This window comes from Odontomachus brunneus, unplaced genomic scaffold (assembly GCF_010583005.1).
Source record: "Odontomachus brunneus isolate Ranch 3 - 2012 unplaced genomic scaffold, Obru_v1 Obru_scaffold_042, whole genome shotgun sequence".
In the NCBI taxonomy this organism is placed as follows: domain Eukaryota; kingdom Metazoa; phylum Arthropoda; class Insecta; order Hymenoptera; family Formicidae; genus Odontomachus; species Odontomachus brunneus.
The window spans coordinates 1,594,662-1,612,591 of NW_022639492.1; the positions used below are offsets into that span (position 1 = coordinate 1,594,662).

At 33.9% G+C, this 17,930-nt stretch overlaps 1 protein-coding gene across 7 annotated transcripts; it reads right to left on the bottom strand.

The window, feature by feature from the left end:
- Window positions 1-90: 90 nt before the first annotated feature.
- On the bottom strand, window positions 91-16,954 carry LOC116844517 (spermatogenesis-associated protein 20). Of its 7 annotated transcripts, none has more exons than XM_032816131.1 (13): window positions 16,692-16,954; window positions 9,997-10,187; window positions 9,216-9,600; window positions 7,614-7,757; window positions 7,385-7,474; window positions 7,031-7,291; window positions 6,770-6,949; window positions 6,079-6,288; window positions 5,815-6,007; window positions 5,544-5,712; window positions 4,071-4,276; window positions 2,108-2,304; window positions 91-778 (listed from the first exon to the last, which is right to left on the bottom strand). In XM_032816131.1, the coding sequence occupies exons 2-13, from the start codon at window positions 10,134-10,136 to the stop codon at window positions 506-508; spliced, it is 2,448 nt and encodes an 815-aa protein (XP_032672022.1). In that variant the 5' UTR covers window positions 10,137-10,187; window positions 16,692-16,954; the 3' UTR covers window positions 91-505. The 7 variants fall into 7 exon arrangements, with proteins under 7 accessions (XP_032672022.1, XP_032672025.1, XP_032672021.1 ...); XM_032816134.1 differs by having other exon boundaries at window positions 16,831-16,849; XM_032816130.1 differs by lacking the exon at window positions 16,692-16,954 and adding an exon at window positions 16,225-16,481.
- Window positions 16,955-17,930: the final 976 nt, after the last annotated feature.

Genomic DNA, 17,930 nt, shown 5'->3' on the forward strand with positions numbered 1-17,930 from the left:
GTTAATAAGTGACACGCAAAACGGCAAGGGAAAAAAAGGAACGAAAGTGAAGGAGAAGAAAGAGGGTGGATAATTCTTTTTACAGTTTTTTTACAGTACATTTTTTTACAGTTGCAACTTTTATTCGGAACAAAAATAAACGACATTACAATGCAATAATGTGCAACAACAACAGCTTTATTACTCCGCAGCCATCCCCAATGTTGCCAACAGCGGGGGATACATCTCTTTACTCGGCCGCGACGTGTTATCGATTCGTCCGAGTTATGTCGAGTCGCAAGGACGATGCTACGGCGGTTGGTGGAGGCGGACTCTCCCTATACCAATTCGTCGACTAACGTTGCATTATTTAACAGCAATAGATCCTGGGACGAGCGTACAATCGGCGCCAAGATATATCGGCGAATAATCGCGACACGTCTCCCCTCGCTGCGTATCGCCGTCCCTGACACGCGTGGAACGTGCGCAATGCGAAATCCGAGCCAGCGCGACCTCGCCGCGCCGTTCACAGAGCGGAGAATCCCTTGTCGTCCAGCAGGGAGGCGAGCTCGCTCGGACTCGTAGTGGGTGGGGAACACGTGTGATGTCGGCACACGAAGACCGTCGCGCGGCCGTTGTGCGCTTTCATCTTGCTGACGATCGCGTTCTTGCGGAACAGCACGTTATCCTGCCGCTCGTGATCGACCAGTGAGAGCACCATGCCGGGTATCAAACGTTCACGGATCACGTTCAACATCTCGTTCGTGTCCTCGGCGCCCGGTTTCCCTAGTATATAAATCTAGAAGGAAGAACTTGGCTTGAACAGAGCGCCGACGGTTCTGTGAGCTTTGCAAAAGTGGTGTGGTTACGCTTGGGCCTGTGCGCGCACGTAAACGCGTAATTAACGGCAAAGAAGCCTGCTTAAAATAACTGGTAGAAAATGATTGGATAAGATTGAAATGGATAGAATTCCTATATTGATTTATACGACTTATCATGCACCGAGGCCGTACACATAGACTTTCTATATATTTTAATCATATTTTATGATACTATTCAATTCTTTTCAATCATCTTGAATATTGATGTTTATATAATAAATTGATATTTTTGAATCATAATAAATATCGCATTATGTATTTATTATTATTTTATAATAAACTACTTATAATATTCTTTCATAATAATTCTACTTATAATGATACAAAATCAGATAAAAATGAAAAGAATATCTATGTAGTTTAATCATATCTTATGATACTACTCTTTTCCATCATGTTGAATATGAAAATTGGTATAATCAGTATAATATATGGTATATGAATTCACTTACGAAATTTCGTAAATGAGTTGTGAAATATGTGAATCAAAATCATCAAATATGATAGACAAATTTTCTATCATTTTCTACCCAATATTTTAAGCAGGGAAGTAATGATAAATATGTAGTATAACGCTCTCATCTTGGATTTTTTCAAAGTTTGTAAATTTGTATATTTTAACACGTAGAATTGATTTCTGAAAGCGAAAATTGTCGCTCATTTTTCGTTTTCTTGTTTTCTTATTCTAATATTTTATGATGTCGATAAGTAGGAAAGTGATAACTTTCATTATAAAACTTTCTAACTTTGTGTCAATGTGTCTAATTATTTAAGTCTTATAAGATAGTATATATGATTAAAACAGAGAAAAGCATATATGAATTATTCTCTACTTTATAACAGAGTTTATGCTTTTGATTAAACCCAAACAGCACAAGATCTCTGGAGGATGTCCTGAAGACGTTCTCAGAATGTAGGAACGTTCAAAGAATGTTTTTAGGATATCCTGTGAAGATTTGTGCTGTCTGGGTTTAATCAAAAGCATAAACTCTGTTATAAAACAGAGAATAGTTCATGCATGCATTGATACAAAGTTAGAAAGTTTTATAATAAAAGTTATCACTTTCCTACTTACCAACATCATAAAATATTAAAATAAGAAAACAAAAAAACGAAAAATGAGCGACAATTTTCGTTTTCAGAAATCAATTCTATGCCCTAAAATGTACAAATTTACAAAGTTTGAAAAAATCCTAGATGAGAGCGTTATACTGCATATTTACTGAAATAATAACGATGATGTGCACCTGCGTTGTGTAGTGATAATCGAGTAGCGCCAAGGTCATCTGCGGAAATATGATCGGTATCTCCGTGAGTCCTTTGCCGAAGGCGCGCAAAAGTCGCGCGGCCTTATTCTTGAGCTCGCTGCGATCTAAGAAAGCCGCCAGCCGCAGCAGATTGGAGCAAGCGATTGAATTACCGGACGGCTCTGCGCCATCATGAGCTGCAACAAAGTACATTAGAAGCTTCGCAAAAAAATGGAAACGTTCAACAAGAAAACAGTCGGAAGTGTGTCCCTCGTAAATTTTAATTAATTTTAGATATACATACACGTAAAAAAATTATATTTCTTATATGCTTCTTTTCACGTTTATCCTCGAAAAGGTGAAACATTTTCTTGAAGATAATTTGAATATTTAGCTTCCAGTGAATATCTTGAAACTTTTCATTAATAATCGACTTTCTTTATAAATGGAAAAAATTGTGTGCAATAGTTTTATGGTATTTATAGTATACTTTTTCCAATTTGTAAGCGCGCGATATTTGACAATTCGAATCATAACTGATGCCAGTCTGTGTCATAAGGTCTGTTTTTTGTAGTTGCACTGCTGAACTGCTGCAATATATTGAAGTAAGACAAATATACATTTTCTCACTCTAATTTATTGCACTAGTTCAGCAGTGCAGCTACAAAAAACAGGCCTATAGATGTTATCGCAATTATTATCAATGAAAGAAGGATGGAAAATATCGAGACGACATAAATATGAGAAAACAACGAGGACAGGAGGATTCGAGTTTTGAGGAGTTTTGTTCCCGGGTCTCTCAGCAGGCGTGAGCGCATTGTATCCACTTAAATAAAGAATAAATAGATTCGCCAATACAATTAAATGTATTAGAGCCTTAACTAATATTCCTATTTACGGAGCAACTATTGATTCTGACACAATATTATATACTACTTCCACACCTCCCTTACAAGAGGTGTTTCGATTTTTCCAAAATATCAAATTTTTAACTTGTCCCATTTTCCTACTTATTTCCTTTGTAAAATTTTTTAAAGATGAAAATATTAAACACAACATCATAGCAAAGAATAAATTTACAAACACAATATTGCAAGCATGAAAAGATTTCACACACACACAACTCGCTTTCCCTAATATTCCTATAAAATAGAGTCTCTCTCTGACCATATTTTCCGGATTTCTTTTAAACAAATTCCCGTATATACAATACCATTATAAATTTGCTAGTGAAATAATTTCGATATACTCCGTTCTTCTTGATTTTAACCCCTAAACATGTACATAAAAAAAAAAAAAAATATATATAAATATATATATATATATGTCTTTTAATTTTGCTATTCTATAGTATATTTAAAAATTCATCAAAATCGATGAAAGTCACTTTCAATCGTTTCTTTGCAAGTAAAATTAACTAAAAGAGTGAAAACAAATTTCTGTTTTATTATAGATGTAGAATGTGTTAGAATTGTATAACACAAAGTAGTTACAAAGCGAGCATAGTTTCCAACAAAAATTAGAGTCGGTTCTTTCTTAATCAAAATGTTGAGACATCAATATCAAAATCGATACTAAATTTCACGAACAATAACATCATATACATACATAGTTATCGCCAATTTGGAGATACATTAATCAAATGCAAGTGTTCTACTCTCATTTCATATAAATACGATTTCGATTGTTCCATTCTACAAATATTCCTCAAATATTTACTCCCATTCTGCCCTTCCAATATAAAGTCAAGACATGACATAACGACTGAATGTAATAAGACATTCAATAAACGATGCTATAAATATTTGGATACCCCATGATCTTTACGGCAGAATGTGCGGTTTCGCCTCGCTTGCTTCCGTTTATCCGAAACGCGCAGCTAGCACGACTATACGCATTCAAGTACCCGATGTTTAATGGGCGAACTAAAATTACCGCAAAAGCAACCATCAGAACAACATACCGTCTTTCATTCGTAGAATCATCTGAGAGTCATCGACTGTTGAGAAGTAACCGCCGTCCTGCGAGTCCCAAAACAGTCGATCCTGTATATCTTGTAGTTGCTCAGCGAATTCAAGCCAATGTACATCAAAGTTAACCTGATATAAGTCAAGCAGTCCCTTTATGATGAACGCGTAGTCATCGTGGAAACCGTTTATCGGTACACTCCTGTAAATCATCATCATTCCAAAGAAATTAGAGCTTTCAAGATATAAAATCAATACAAAAGCAAACAAGAATAATGGCCTGTTAGCTGGACGAAAATGATAAAATATGATAGATTATAAGTCAAATTTACATACATTTACACATTACACATACATTTCGATCTAGCATTTGGATTTTCAGTGCATAAAATTATAAAAAAATCGCAACACGTAACTAATTGTAATGCAATGTCAAATGAATAATGATGCTAAAATCCAAAAGTGATTGCTATCTTAGGCTTGGTCTACAAGCGCCTACAGTAGATTATTACAAGAATAATTGGCTATGATCGAGAGAGACCAATTCTTACGGCTTATATTCTCTATTGTAGACCAAGCCTTTTAAAGTCAAGAAAAAAAATGTAAGAATTAGGCAAAACCGTAACTAAAAAGCTCAGGAACTAAACATTAAATTAAACTAGAAGTTTATCTAACAATCATAATTATATAAGTATTGATGTCAATATTGTACTCAGACCCTGTGTGAACGCAACACATTGAACTATTGACTTGTCTCAGCGATAAAGCTCAATATATAAACACGTAGATATTATAAAGCATTTTAGTATAAAATGTGTATGTGTTATCATCGTCAACGAATATGTGTCGACGAACAAATATTACATATGCTAGAGTCTCTTAATAATAGGCCAATTATCTTTACTAAGTCCTAACGTATCTTCTTATATTAATGCTATTATTTCGACTTTTAATATAAAATATTTTTGCTACACAACGTTTAACGTAGGTTTTTTCTTTGTCAGAAATTTTAATATTATTCTAATCAAAGTCACATGTCTATTGTTTGTGTGCTAACTTTATTAATCTTTTCCTCATAATGCCAAAAATTAATTTTGATGGATAATCATTATATACAATATTGAATATAGAGTTTTAATTAGAGTTTTATCTAATTTTTATATATATATTTTTTTCTTGAATTTATAAAGTAATCAGTTTTGAATTACGATGTTAATATTTTTCTAACACTACACTACAATTAATTAATATGAGTGTTGCGATTTTTTATAATTTTATATACTAAAAATGACCCAAATGATAGACCGAAAGGTATGTAAAAAATTCGTTGGCTTATATCATATTTTTTATAATTTTCATCCGATTAACTCTTACTTCTGCTTTCCTACTTTTGTATCATCATCATTATATGTCATAGCCATCTTATTTCATCTCTATCGAGATATAGAAATAAAACAGTGCACTCTCACGTTTGTATAATTTTGTCGCCTTCCCCGTGATAACAACTGCGAAGCAGCACGCCTTTATTTTCGTCAAACAGATATCGCTCCACGAACTTGGCAGCGTCCGTCGCTAATTCCACGTACTTTGCGTTCCGCACAGCTGCTCCAGCGCGTGCGAAGCCACTTATCATGAGGCCTGCAAATAGATCGGGAAAAAGCCACGTTAAGTTTTGCGAGACGTGCGTCATGAAACTGCAGAGAGCAAGCATTGCTTATAACAATATAAGTAATGCGTTACCATTCCACGCTGTGACCATCTTGTCGTCCAAGTGAGGTCGCGGTCTTTTCGATCTCTCCTTAAACAAAATTTGACAAGCCTGCTTGATAGAAGTTTTCGTATCCTCCAGGCTGATGCCGAAGTGCTCCGCGGTTTTTTCCACTGCCTCATACGCGATAAACACATTTTTACCCGTGAGTTCGCCATGAGGATCCTATGTCGAAAAATGTCGTTGGTAAGTTTAGTTTTATCGTATTCCTTATTTTCTGCAATCACGATACGTACTTGAGCCTTCCGCACATTTCCCTCTTTTTTCACGTTGAAGTGATAGCAGATCAAATCGAAAAATCGAACGTTATTGTGGTTGGGTACTTTCTTGTCCAAAAGGCTCTTGAGTTCGTCATAAGTCCAAACGTAGAACGCGCCCTCTCGTTTCGCCGAAGCCTGCGAGTCCGGCAGCGAATCCGCATCCTCCGCGCTGTAGAAACCACCTTCCTGAATCACGTAAATGCTGTACTTCATATCAAGCCTATCGCAGGTATATTTTTTACGTATTGTTACACTCGCGACTGTTTCCGTGAACTCGAGGAAATGAATAAACACGTTGTAGAAACAGAGAGCTTTAATGACAAACTGTCAAACTGTGAAACCAGAAAGAATAAGATTCTCATCAGAGAAACACGTCTATCTTTTACAATCTCTCACTCTCAACTCTCTAGCTATTGTAGACAACCGCTCCTTAGCGACCATCACCAAGAGGACCGCTCAGGACCCGCTGCATGTTTCGCAACGCCGCAAACTTCACACATGCAACACTTTCACATATGCAACAGTATTCATGATTTTACGATCCAAATACAGAGAATTGTTTGTTGAACTTGGTTAGTTGAACTTGGAGAATAATAGGCAATCGAGTGTTCGGAGTATATTTAACGTGGAATTGAAAAAATAAGCGAAAAAAGCGTACAAATAATACCTTATGTCGTAAGTCACGTTCAACGTATGTCGCGATATCGTCCACAATGTCGGAGTAAAAAGGATCTTTCGTGATAACATAAGCGTCAGCATAAGCTTGTATTATTTGCGCCTGATCATAGAGCATTTTTTCGAAATGAGGCACATGCCACTCGCCGTCTACGGAGTATCTCGAAAATCCCTGGAACAATCGAATAACCATTCAGGCGAGACGATTCGATTTGCGTACAACAGCTGGACTGCTGAGAATGAAGAACCTCACTTGTCCTACGTGATCGTGAATCCCGCCATGAGCCATCTTCGTCAAGGTGTGCAAGGACATCTCTAAACACTCCTTACGCAGCTCGGACGAAGAGCTCAAAGCATATACGCTGAAGAGAAAATTGAAGTTGACAGGCTCGGGAAACTTCGGCGCGTTCATTCTGAACTGACTGCCGAATCCGCCAAATTTCGGCTCGTATCCGTTCGCCAGAAGGTGGACGCACAGTAAGCTGCATTCCACCGTGGGGAATCCATCGTCCTCCTGCAGTAGAAAAATTCATGCGGCAGTTTAGGATCCTCGAATTATATACTGTTCGATAAAAATAAAAGTAAATTTTTTGAATGTTTTGTTCACCTTTAGGCCTTCTCTACGCTCTACGATATCCTTTAAACGACCCACTATGTTAGCGCCAGATTTGATTATGTCGTTTTTCTGCAGTGCCCACTACCACAGAAAACATATCATTGACGGGACTGACGAGGATAGATTCGCACGACTACGCGTGATGTGTTAAACGTGGATGCGAAGTGTATCAAGCGAATTTCGTATCTCGAGTATGTGTAAGTATGTTTCGTGCGTGTACCTTCTTCGCAACTTCTAGCAAGAGCGATTTGAACCCTATGAGACCGTATCTGTCATCCGGTGGGAAATAGGTTCCGCCTGTCACCGGCGTTAAATTCGGGGCCAGAAAAACGCTCATCGGCCAACCACCATGACCTGATTTTGCCTGTAAAATATATACAGAGCGCAAATTAATTCACGACTACTATTTACATAGCGCCCTTTCTTATGAAAAATAAAAAATAAGTGATAATCCTACGAAAATGGGCGCGAATTAGTTTATGCTCGATATATCTATAGGATAGGTATACTTATTAACATAATTAGCAATCAGTAAGCAAGAAATCATTAATACAACGTTGCTACAATGATATTGAAGAACCTGTAATATTGTCAAATATGTAGTGTTTAATATTGTATCAAACATCATTATGAACATACTTTGACCGCGATTTGGAAGTTTCAATAATGTTGAAATAGGGTTGCTATAACGTTTTAATCGGCAGACACATTTTTAAGATGTTGCATTGATCTCAAATAAATGTTAAAATAACATTTGAAAAATATATTTTTTATAATGTTTTTAAAACGTTTAAACAACATTCGGAAAAATCATATCACAAAATTACATGTGAAAAATATAAATGCAATATTATTAAAAAATGTCCAAGCAATGCACATGAAGTCAACGTTTCTAAACGTTAATTTAATGTTCCTTGCTTACTAGATATACACACAATTAAATTGTTTAACCCTTTAAATCACGAATTTTTTTGCACAATCTTTTTCTTTGTTTAATCGATATCTGAGGTTTTTATTCAATATGGCAAACGACAATTTTAAAACTCCTTCGGTTTCCGTAAAAATTGATATCTGAGGATTTTTGGTGTCGCTGATCATGAATTCGAAATTATTTTTTTAAAATTCAAGCTATTCACAGACTCAACTTCATTCATTTATAGAAAGAAATATAACTTATCCCGATTATTAGTATTTTAGCTCGCTATATTGAGTTCGCCATCCTGAATTTTGAAATTTTTGAGGTTGCGTCATCATCTACAGCTCAAAAAGAATCAACCAAGCCATTTTTTTTCGATGAGTTTACTTTACAATATTTCTGGCAAATGAATTTCTTTAAAAAAAATACCATTTTTTACATTAATTTGTTTATGAATAATTAAATTTTCAAAATTTAATGTTCTATGCAGATGATTTTGTTAGAAAAACATCTAAGCTTCATAATGAATCCATATTTACCGCTTTGAAGCCTCTACAAATTAGTTTAAATTCGTAAAAACTGCTCTAAAAAAGGTGTATCATATATAATACACTATGACTTAAAGGGTTAATAATTAAATATGAGATCCGTTCTGCATATCCATTAGTGTTAATTTATGTCCATTCGACATTTACCGGATATCTCCTAGACATATTAGAAATGAAAACGTGTTCACTAAATTTACACATGAATATGCTATTATATGTTCGAAGGACATAAAATGTCCTTCGAACTTGTCCTATTTATATTTTATTTTATTCCTTTGAAGGATATTTGTAGGATATTTTTTGGATATCTTTGCGCTATTTGAGAATTATCCTTGTTAGTTTACGCGAGAACACTTGCCTGAACGAACGTCATGTATATCCTGTCGATATCAGGCCTCTCTTCTCTGTCCACTTTGATATTAATAAAGTTATCATTCATGATGCGTGCGATTTCCTCGTTCTCGAACGATTCTTTTTCCATCACGTGACACCAATGACATGTAGAATAGCCGACCGACAGGAAAATCATCTTGTCCTCCTTTTTGGCCCGCTCTAGAGCCTCATCGCCCCAAGGATACCATTCCACAGGATTGGCCGCATGTTGCAGTAAATACGGCGACTTCTCCAAGCTCAAACTATTCAACTTTTTCGCACCAGAATGGCCAACGTTTTTGCCGCCACCTTTGGACGTCGACGCCATTCTGACAGTCGACAGATGAAGTGATGTTTCGGAACCCAATCTACTTCAAACGCATTAGTTAACAATGGATAAAGATACTCCCTAAATTTCTTGGAATGTAATTTCATTCAAATCAAGTAAATATTCACTCGAAGAAAGAATGAAAAATATTGCTATTCGAAATCATTAGAACAAATTCACCCAAGTTTAAAGTACATTGTTGATTTGGTTCTATATGAGCGAACGTTTTAGTCAATTTGAGTGAATCTGTTTCTGAGAAAACGATGAAATATATTAGATTCACTCTTCAATTTCAAGTGGAAATATTCACTGGATTCAGAATAAAAAATTCACTCTGTACGAATGAAAAATCACTCAAACTGTGATTCAGCTGTCACTCTTCGAGTGAAATTTAATTTTATAAAAATTCACTACACGAAAATACAGCAAAGATAATTACTTGTTAGTGTGTCGTCCCACGACGGGTAATAAAACTCTTCCCACCAAAGAAGAATTCGCACGACCACGTGCAATCGTATCGCACTGTTTCTTAGATATGTAGCGAAATGTCGATAAAAGGCTGCATTTTCTCGAAATCATAACACGTGTGGCATCGATACGTGCGTGCCGCAGATCGCATAAAGGTCAATTCTATGCATACGTAATATCTCGCTAAATAAAATTACCAAAAAGCGATGCACACTTATAAACGCGTACCACTGTGTGCATAATAGTTGAATATTAATGATATATTTTCGATAAAACCGATTATAAAAAAAAAATCCTCTCCATGCTAAATTATATTTTATTAAACACACGAAAAATCTTCGAACAGAAAATTATGAAATTGTCTAAGTTTCAAATCTAAGTCCACCTTATGTTATTTTTATATTCTATACTTTCAAAAAATCCAAAAAAATTTTTGATAACTTCTCTACTACAATATACTCCAATAGGTTTTAAAAGCAGACATTAAACCCAATTATTTATATAAAACGAAATTTGAATAAAAGTGCGGAAAAATAGAAATTTGTTAAAAAGTTCTTAACATTGTAACAAATAAAGGTAATTATTTAGTTTAGTAGCTTTGTAAGACATATATAGCTCTATATACACGAGGAAAAAACTAAAAGATAAAATAAAAGATTATATTAGTTTCGTTGTATTTCCTGTACACCGATTCTGCAACTTTTAACGATACCCAATGAAAAATTTTTCATAATTATGTAAAATTTACATAATTATGTAAAATTATATAAAATAATATATAATTTTACATTATTATATATATAATTTACATTATATATATTTTACATTATTATATATATAATTATGTATGAAATTTGTCTATACATGTTGATACATATTACTGATATGTAATCATGTATAGTTATATATATAATTTCATATATAATTTTACATAATTACGTATACAATTATATGTAATTATACATATAACTATACATAATTGTGTATAATTATATATAATTTTATGGAAACAAACAATTAATAAAGCAAATAAGAGCCAACAGCCGATCTCAAAGGCGCACTTATCAATTTAATCAAACCAATAGATATGCAATGGCTTATATTTACAAAAATTCAAACGTTTCAGTCTCGTTTTGGACTCTCTTCAGTAAAAAAAAAATTCATAAAAAACGTAGTTTCATGAACATCGCTTGAAACATCAAAAGGCTAAAATTATCACGCAGCGGAATCATATGGAGTGGATGTAATATTAAATCTAACCGGTTGACTGTGGCCTTTAATAAAAAAAAAACTTGTATCACAATCTGGTTAAATACAACGGATAAATATAAAACTTACCCAACAGTCAAACTGTCCCATATAGCACAAAATCTCCTGGGGACGTCGCACAGATGTCCTGAGGACGTACAAATGTCTCCAGGACGTACTCTGGACGTTTCCTGGACATTTGTGCTGTTAGGTGTCAGACTCAAAACCAATGGCCATCACAATAATGTTTGTGTAAATATGAAGATCGGCACGTTAGATGGGAAATACATATATATGATATAATTCAAGAATCAAAACAATGTAAAAACATAAAACTAAGATAGACGGTACGCCAGTAAACAAAAAAAGAAAAAAAAAAACAAGATTAAACTGAGATCGGTTGTTGGTTCTTATTTGCCTTATTAATTGTTTGTTTCGATTCGTGTCAAGAACCTTTAACTTGTTTAATTAATTTTATATGATTATATATAATTATACATGAAAAAATTTGTCATCGGATAGTATCGTTATGCTGTTATTGTGCAAGTATAATACATAGTATATTAGTAGAAAAGCTGTGCAAAGACACACCATGCTAGTGACATCATCGTTACAAAGTTAAAGAATCGGCCTACTAGATAGCACAAATGTCTAAAAGGTGCGTAGTGTTTGCAAAAGATGCTTTTATTTGCCTTAAACAAGCTTCTTAATTCGTCAGCGAATTTGCTGATAAACATTTCTTTAAAACGCTTATTTTTTATTCGCTAGCGTCTACAATTTTGAAGTCGCGGCGTTTAGTAGTCACTGCGACAAAGTTGAACACGCCCAACTTTAACGCTCTCGTCAAGCAAGTAGCTGCTTTAGCAGCAGCGTCAAGAAAACTCCGTATCAAGACGATAGCAAATCTTCTTCTTTTGTTCTATGACTTGATCTCTTAAAGTGAATCAGTGAATAGTCACTGATATCAGTTATAAGTATAGCACTGAAAATGCTCAGTGCTATACTCATAACTGATATCAGTGACTATTCACTGTTTTCAGTGATGTTTGACTGATTCATTTTAAGGGGACTAGAGGGTCAGATTGCCTAAAAATCATGCTTGTTTTTTCACAATTTTTTTTGACAAACTGAATGAATATGCGACAATGTTATTTTTATGTGCATTTATTCAATATATAAAGAGAAGGAAAATATAATTTTGATGATCAAATACTCAATATAAGTATATATGATACATGCAGTTAAAATATATTTCGTTTTTCTTTTCAAGATCGTTATTTTGCAGTAATATTTTGACTCTTGGTGGTTCAATTAAACTGAATTTTATTGTGTGAATCACTATAATAGAAATTGAGTAAAAGATAACAAAATTGCAAATATCTTAATGGAATATTATTAAATTTTCAGCTCTTTTATAGTAAAAAATTAATATTAAATTAATATTTTAATATCTTAAATATTACGACCTTGAAAAGAAAAACGAAGTATATTTTAACTGCATGTACTATACACTTATATTGAGTATTTGCTCATCAAAATTATATTTTTCTTCTCTTTATATGTTGTATAAATACACGTCAAAATAACACTTTCGTATATTCATTTTGTCATAAAAAATTGTGAAAGAATAAGCACGATTTTCAGGCAATCTGACCCTCTAGTCTCCTTAAGAGAGTGGACCTTGAGGTTCATCCCTACACCACTCTCCAATCCATTACACGGAATGAATTAATGGATAACTAGCGACTTGAAGTATATCATTTGGTGACGTAATGACACTCGAGACTAGCCGTCCTCACTAAATTCTCTCCAAAATGCTGGCCACTTCATAGTTATTCATACAAACTTCATACTTATCAGCAACGTGTAAATGTTTTAACGCTAAAGACTTTGTCAGCTAGAGATTTGCAGAAATTAAGAGAGCGAGAAGCTGGCGATAAAAGAAGCCAGTAACAAGCATCGAAAGCAACTAGAGACCTCTTAAGATACGTCTTAAAAATGTCTAAAACAAGTAGTCTTTTAAACGTGTCTAAGATATTTCTTAGACACTTATGTTTGGGCTATTTTTAACTTTTTAATGAACAATGATCACTGAGCTTTGAAGGTTACTTAAAGTTATAATCTTGACAATATATGAAAATTAAGATTATCAGCAAGTGTTAAATAATTGCAAAAAAAAATTATTATTTTCTAAAGCTTACAGAAAATATATAAAAGCAACACAGACTAATCTTAAATTAATTTTAAGATAAGCAGAAGACACTATTTCTCCCTCAAGTAACCAGATAGCACGAGATATCCGAAAAATATTCTAGAAATATCCTTTAAGGATATTTAGAATATCCATAAAATATCCATTTTATGATTCTTAAACACATAATGCATTTCTATACACAGAAAAGAAACAGTTGGATCGATAAAATCGACGGTCACCTATCAAAGAAATATTGTATCTATTCAATAATATACGCGTTGGTACAATAAATTGCGTTTAAATCACTATATTTGCATTAATATAGTAATATCAACACAACTTATTGTTATATTAATATATGCATTTTATTGAATAGACTCAATATTTCTTTGATGGCTGGTAACTGGCCGATTTTATCGATCCAATCGCTTTTTTCTCAGTATGGAGTATCCATAAATGAATTTGATGGATATGACTTAATCTCTGATATGTCCAGGGATATCCAATGAACGCTGAATGAACATAAATTAAAAATAATATATGGTACGGATTTTTATATGGATATGAAATGAACGTCATAAAAAAGGCATTACACATAACATTTTAATTTAGATTAAAATTCTATGTAGCAGAAAAATAAGAAAAAAATATTTAGATAAATGACAGCCAAAATGCCAATGGAAAAGTGGATAACAATATCAGTAGATGGAAGACATCCAGGGATTAAATAGGGACATTTGTTTCATCATCGAGAGACTTCCATTTATATATTTACAAAAGTTTATCAGAAAAATTTCAGCTTGTTAGCTCATAAGAGTCTCTCATAAGAACCTCCTAAAATATTTCTTCTTTTTACTTTCTATTTAATAAAAAACAACAAAAAATATTTAAATTCTAATAAAAAACAATAAAAAATATTTAAATTTAAAATTTTTGTTTCACCGTTATCTTTTTATTCACAAAAAGATATTTTTTTAAATTGCCTCTTTCAGGTGGTATATCTTGGAAACAAAACATTTTAGACATATGTTCATGATTTTTTTTATTCTCATATCAAGAATCACTTTCTGCATTTTTTATATGTACTTAGGAAATACCCTGTAATTAATTTGGAATAAACATTATTAATATATAATTAAAAATAATTGTATATTTAATTGACTTATATTTGGGCTCTCTAGATGTCATATAGATGTCATATAGATATATAAATGTGTTTATTATGGGATATCACAAATGTTCACAAATGTACATCTTATGAATGTCTTCTCAATAAGTAAAAGTTGTTTTGGCGAGTGTCCCAGAGCTTCCTGTGTATATTCAGTATAATCCCAGAATATGTTGTGCTATCTAGGAAATATTATACTAAACATCGTTTAAGTTAGACATATAATTGATCAACTTCTTTATGTATACAAGTTATTCGCTGATATGTTGTGTTTATTTCTAATAAATATGTTGTAATAACATTAACAAAGTATGTTTTTAAAATATTCCAAAAATACTTGGAAATCAATGTTATATTAAGTAATACTTGTAAAACATTTATAAAACATTATAAAAATTATACATATCAACGTTAAAAAATGTAGATTTTATGTTTCTTGCTTACTAGGTGTCATAAAGTTTATAAATATTTCAATATAAAATGAATATGAAACGGATATCTGTAGGATATCATGTACAGTCTGGACAATTCGAGCCAATATTTGAACAGAAATATTCACAACTTACGACTAATATCTCAACTAATATTCACAACCAATATTCATAACAATTAATACGCGTAAATTCACACACCGTGCCTTTATATCACCGACAACTGAATTTATTGAGATTATATCACTTTTGAGTTTTACATTTGACAATTAAGTTGTGAAATTTCCCGTTCTATTATCTACAGGATGTCTAAAGCGAGACACGACAATGTTCGTGTGCAAGTATATAGATTAGGTTAAACTAAACACAAAATTCCTCTATCATTTTACAACCATGTAAAATAGTAAGTTATTAATTAAAGAAAATTGGTGGATAATCACGCGCATTTAAAACTTAAATTTGATTCTGAGAACCAGAAATTCCGTATTCTTCAAGTAAACCGCGTTGATTCGTTTATTGCAACTTCATGATAATACAATCAAACTTTCTTCTCCGTGGAGTACATAACCCAAACAGCACATGTACATCCAAAGGATATACTTTGGACGTTTTTATTATGTTTTTAGGACGTCTTTTGGATGCTGTGTTGTCTGGGAACAGAAATCGTACTTACCATCATACCTTACACTTTATCGCGCGTAATCCACATTCGCCAATTTTCTTTAATAATTAAAAATTTTACGTAGTTGTTTACGAATTAGGAGAGGAATCTTGCGTTTATGCGAGTATAACCAAACTATACACAATAGTATTGTTGTATCTTGCGTCAGAAACCCTGAAACAAACGGATCATGTAACATGCCAAAGCTGTGCTACCTATTCGAATTGGCATATTGCCGCACGATAGGTCGATACAAGTATCCGTTAAAATACAGTTCATATATATATATGCGGGACACGCGATATATATGAAATAGAAAATGGCGAATCTGCGTTCTACGGAGCGATCGCTCGACGAATAGATACACTTGTCGCAGGTGGACAGTCATCGCGAGAAAGTGCACGAAAATTATCGGACGAATCAAATCTATTAGATTGCTGTTGCAAGATCAGATAAAATACATATATCAACCGATAGTAATATGCGTACATACATACAGAATTCGCAGTGTTTGTAAGGTTCGGTCCGCTCGTTGATTCGATTTCTGTCTACTCACAATGCTAGATGTCGCGTGCGGTTGGCGCGATAAAATTAATTTTTTAGAACAACTTTAGTGACGCATTAAAAAAATTGCTTTTGTAAAAGTCACGCAATTCACAGAGTTGTAAGGACGTAATGAGAATGTATAATTACTGTAAAAATTGTTGTTTTGTCTTAAAAATAAAAATGATTCGAAAATTATTTTAAATATGAACGAGACAGCAGGATTAAGATCGTATGACCGTACTTTATTCAGAGAACGTGTTCTTTTCAGTTACAGCTTTTACACTTCCTCACAATTTTTTTCTCTCAATCTCCCTTTCGCCAAATCACGAATGATGAATAGATGTTTCACTACAAGAACAGAAAGTGCAGCTGAAAGAAACCGACTACAAAAAGAGCAACGGAAGAGGAATTTTCTAACCTGGCATGATGTTGATGTTTTAATGAGAAGTATCCGCATCTTAAAATGACAGCTACATCTCGCGATCAACGGCTCTAAATGCACCAATGATCTAAGAAGACTACGCCACGTGTACTCATAGCTGTCATGCACTATTTACATTTCTGCAGGGTTAGCAAACACAACGATCCCGCTGTACCGTGCTCCGAAAATCGGACTTCGAATCAATAAGTATACATAAATAAAAACGCAGAAGTTTGTCCAGGCGTTCCGAAAGACATTGACGTTTACATGGCAACTCTAATAACCTAACCTAATCTAAGATATGGAAATATTTGCCATGCGACAAGAAGCAACGCTGTAACCAATCAACGTGCCATTTTTCCATAAGATCTAGGCTGATATTACATGTGTTATACGACAAGCTTTTCGGATATGTTCATTGGTTGACGAACAGAGAACCTAGAAATACTTTATTCGCCAACTAATAAACGTATCTGAAAAATTTATCATGTACGACACATGTAATATCAGTCTAAGGCTGAGTTCCGAAATTCACTTCCAGTACTGAAAATCTATAGTTCATGTCACATATACTATAGAATTTCAGTACTGGCAGGGAATTTCGGAACGCAGCCTAAGATGTAAGCAATAAGCAAATTGATCAATCACAGTCGTTGATTCTTGGACCGTAAGAAGATTCAATGACTGTGATTGGTCAATTTGTTTACTGCTTAAGTTTTTCTGTGTTCCATGGCTCTAACTTTTTCCAAGTACCCTAGAAATTCACTATTCGACAGCCAATTGGAGCAGCCGACAAGATTGTGTACGACACATACAATGGCTGCGTTCCGAAATGCACTGCCAGTACTGAAAATCTGTAGTTCATGTTACGTATATTATAGAATTTCAGTACTGGCAGTAAATTTCGGAACGCTGTCAATATTAACTTAGAGGATTTACACTGGCTGCGTTCCGAAATTCACTGCCAGGGCAGCGATCATGTAACTTTCCCCCTAGGGCGGAACATGAAAAGTGAAAGTTTCACGTAAACTCGTGATCACTAAATTCGACGAAGCGTAGAAACATGAAACTTTTCATGTGAACTTGTCAGCCATGAAATGTGCTGGCGGAAAAATGAAAATCTAGTGACATGATGAATACGGAATATATTATGCTATTGCTGTGATGAGATACAGGAAACATAACAGTCTTAAGGTTATAGCGATGTTTTTAAAGTTATATGTTCTACAGCCGATG

Bases quoted from the DNA above. Each gene is read 5' to 3' on its own strand.
- LOC116844517 (XM_032816131.1), bottom strand. From the start codon at position 10,136: ATGATTTCGAGAAAATGCAGCCTTTTATCGACATTTCGCTACATATCT. The intron at 6,289-6,769 runs GTATTATTTGTA...TACGTGATTCAG, and splicing joins AACGTGACTTACGACATAAG to GAAGGTGGTTTCTACAGCGC. The intron at 5,713-5,814 runs GTAACGCATTAC...ATCTATTTGCAG, and splicing joins GATGGTCACAGCGTGGAATG to GCCTCATGATAAGTGGCTTC.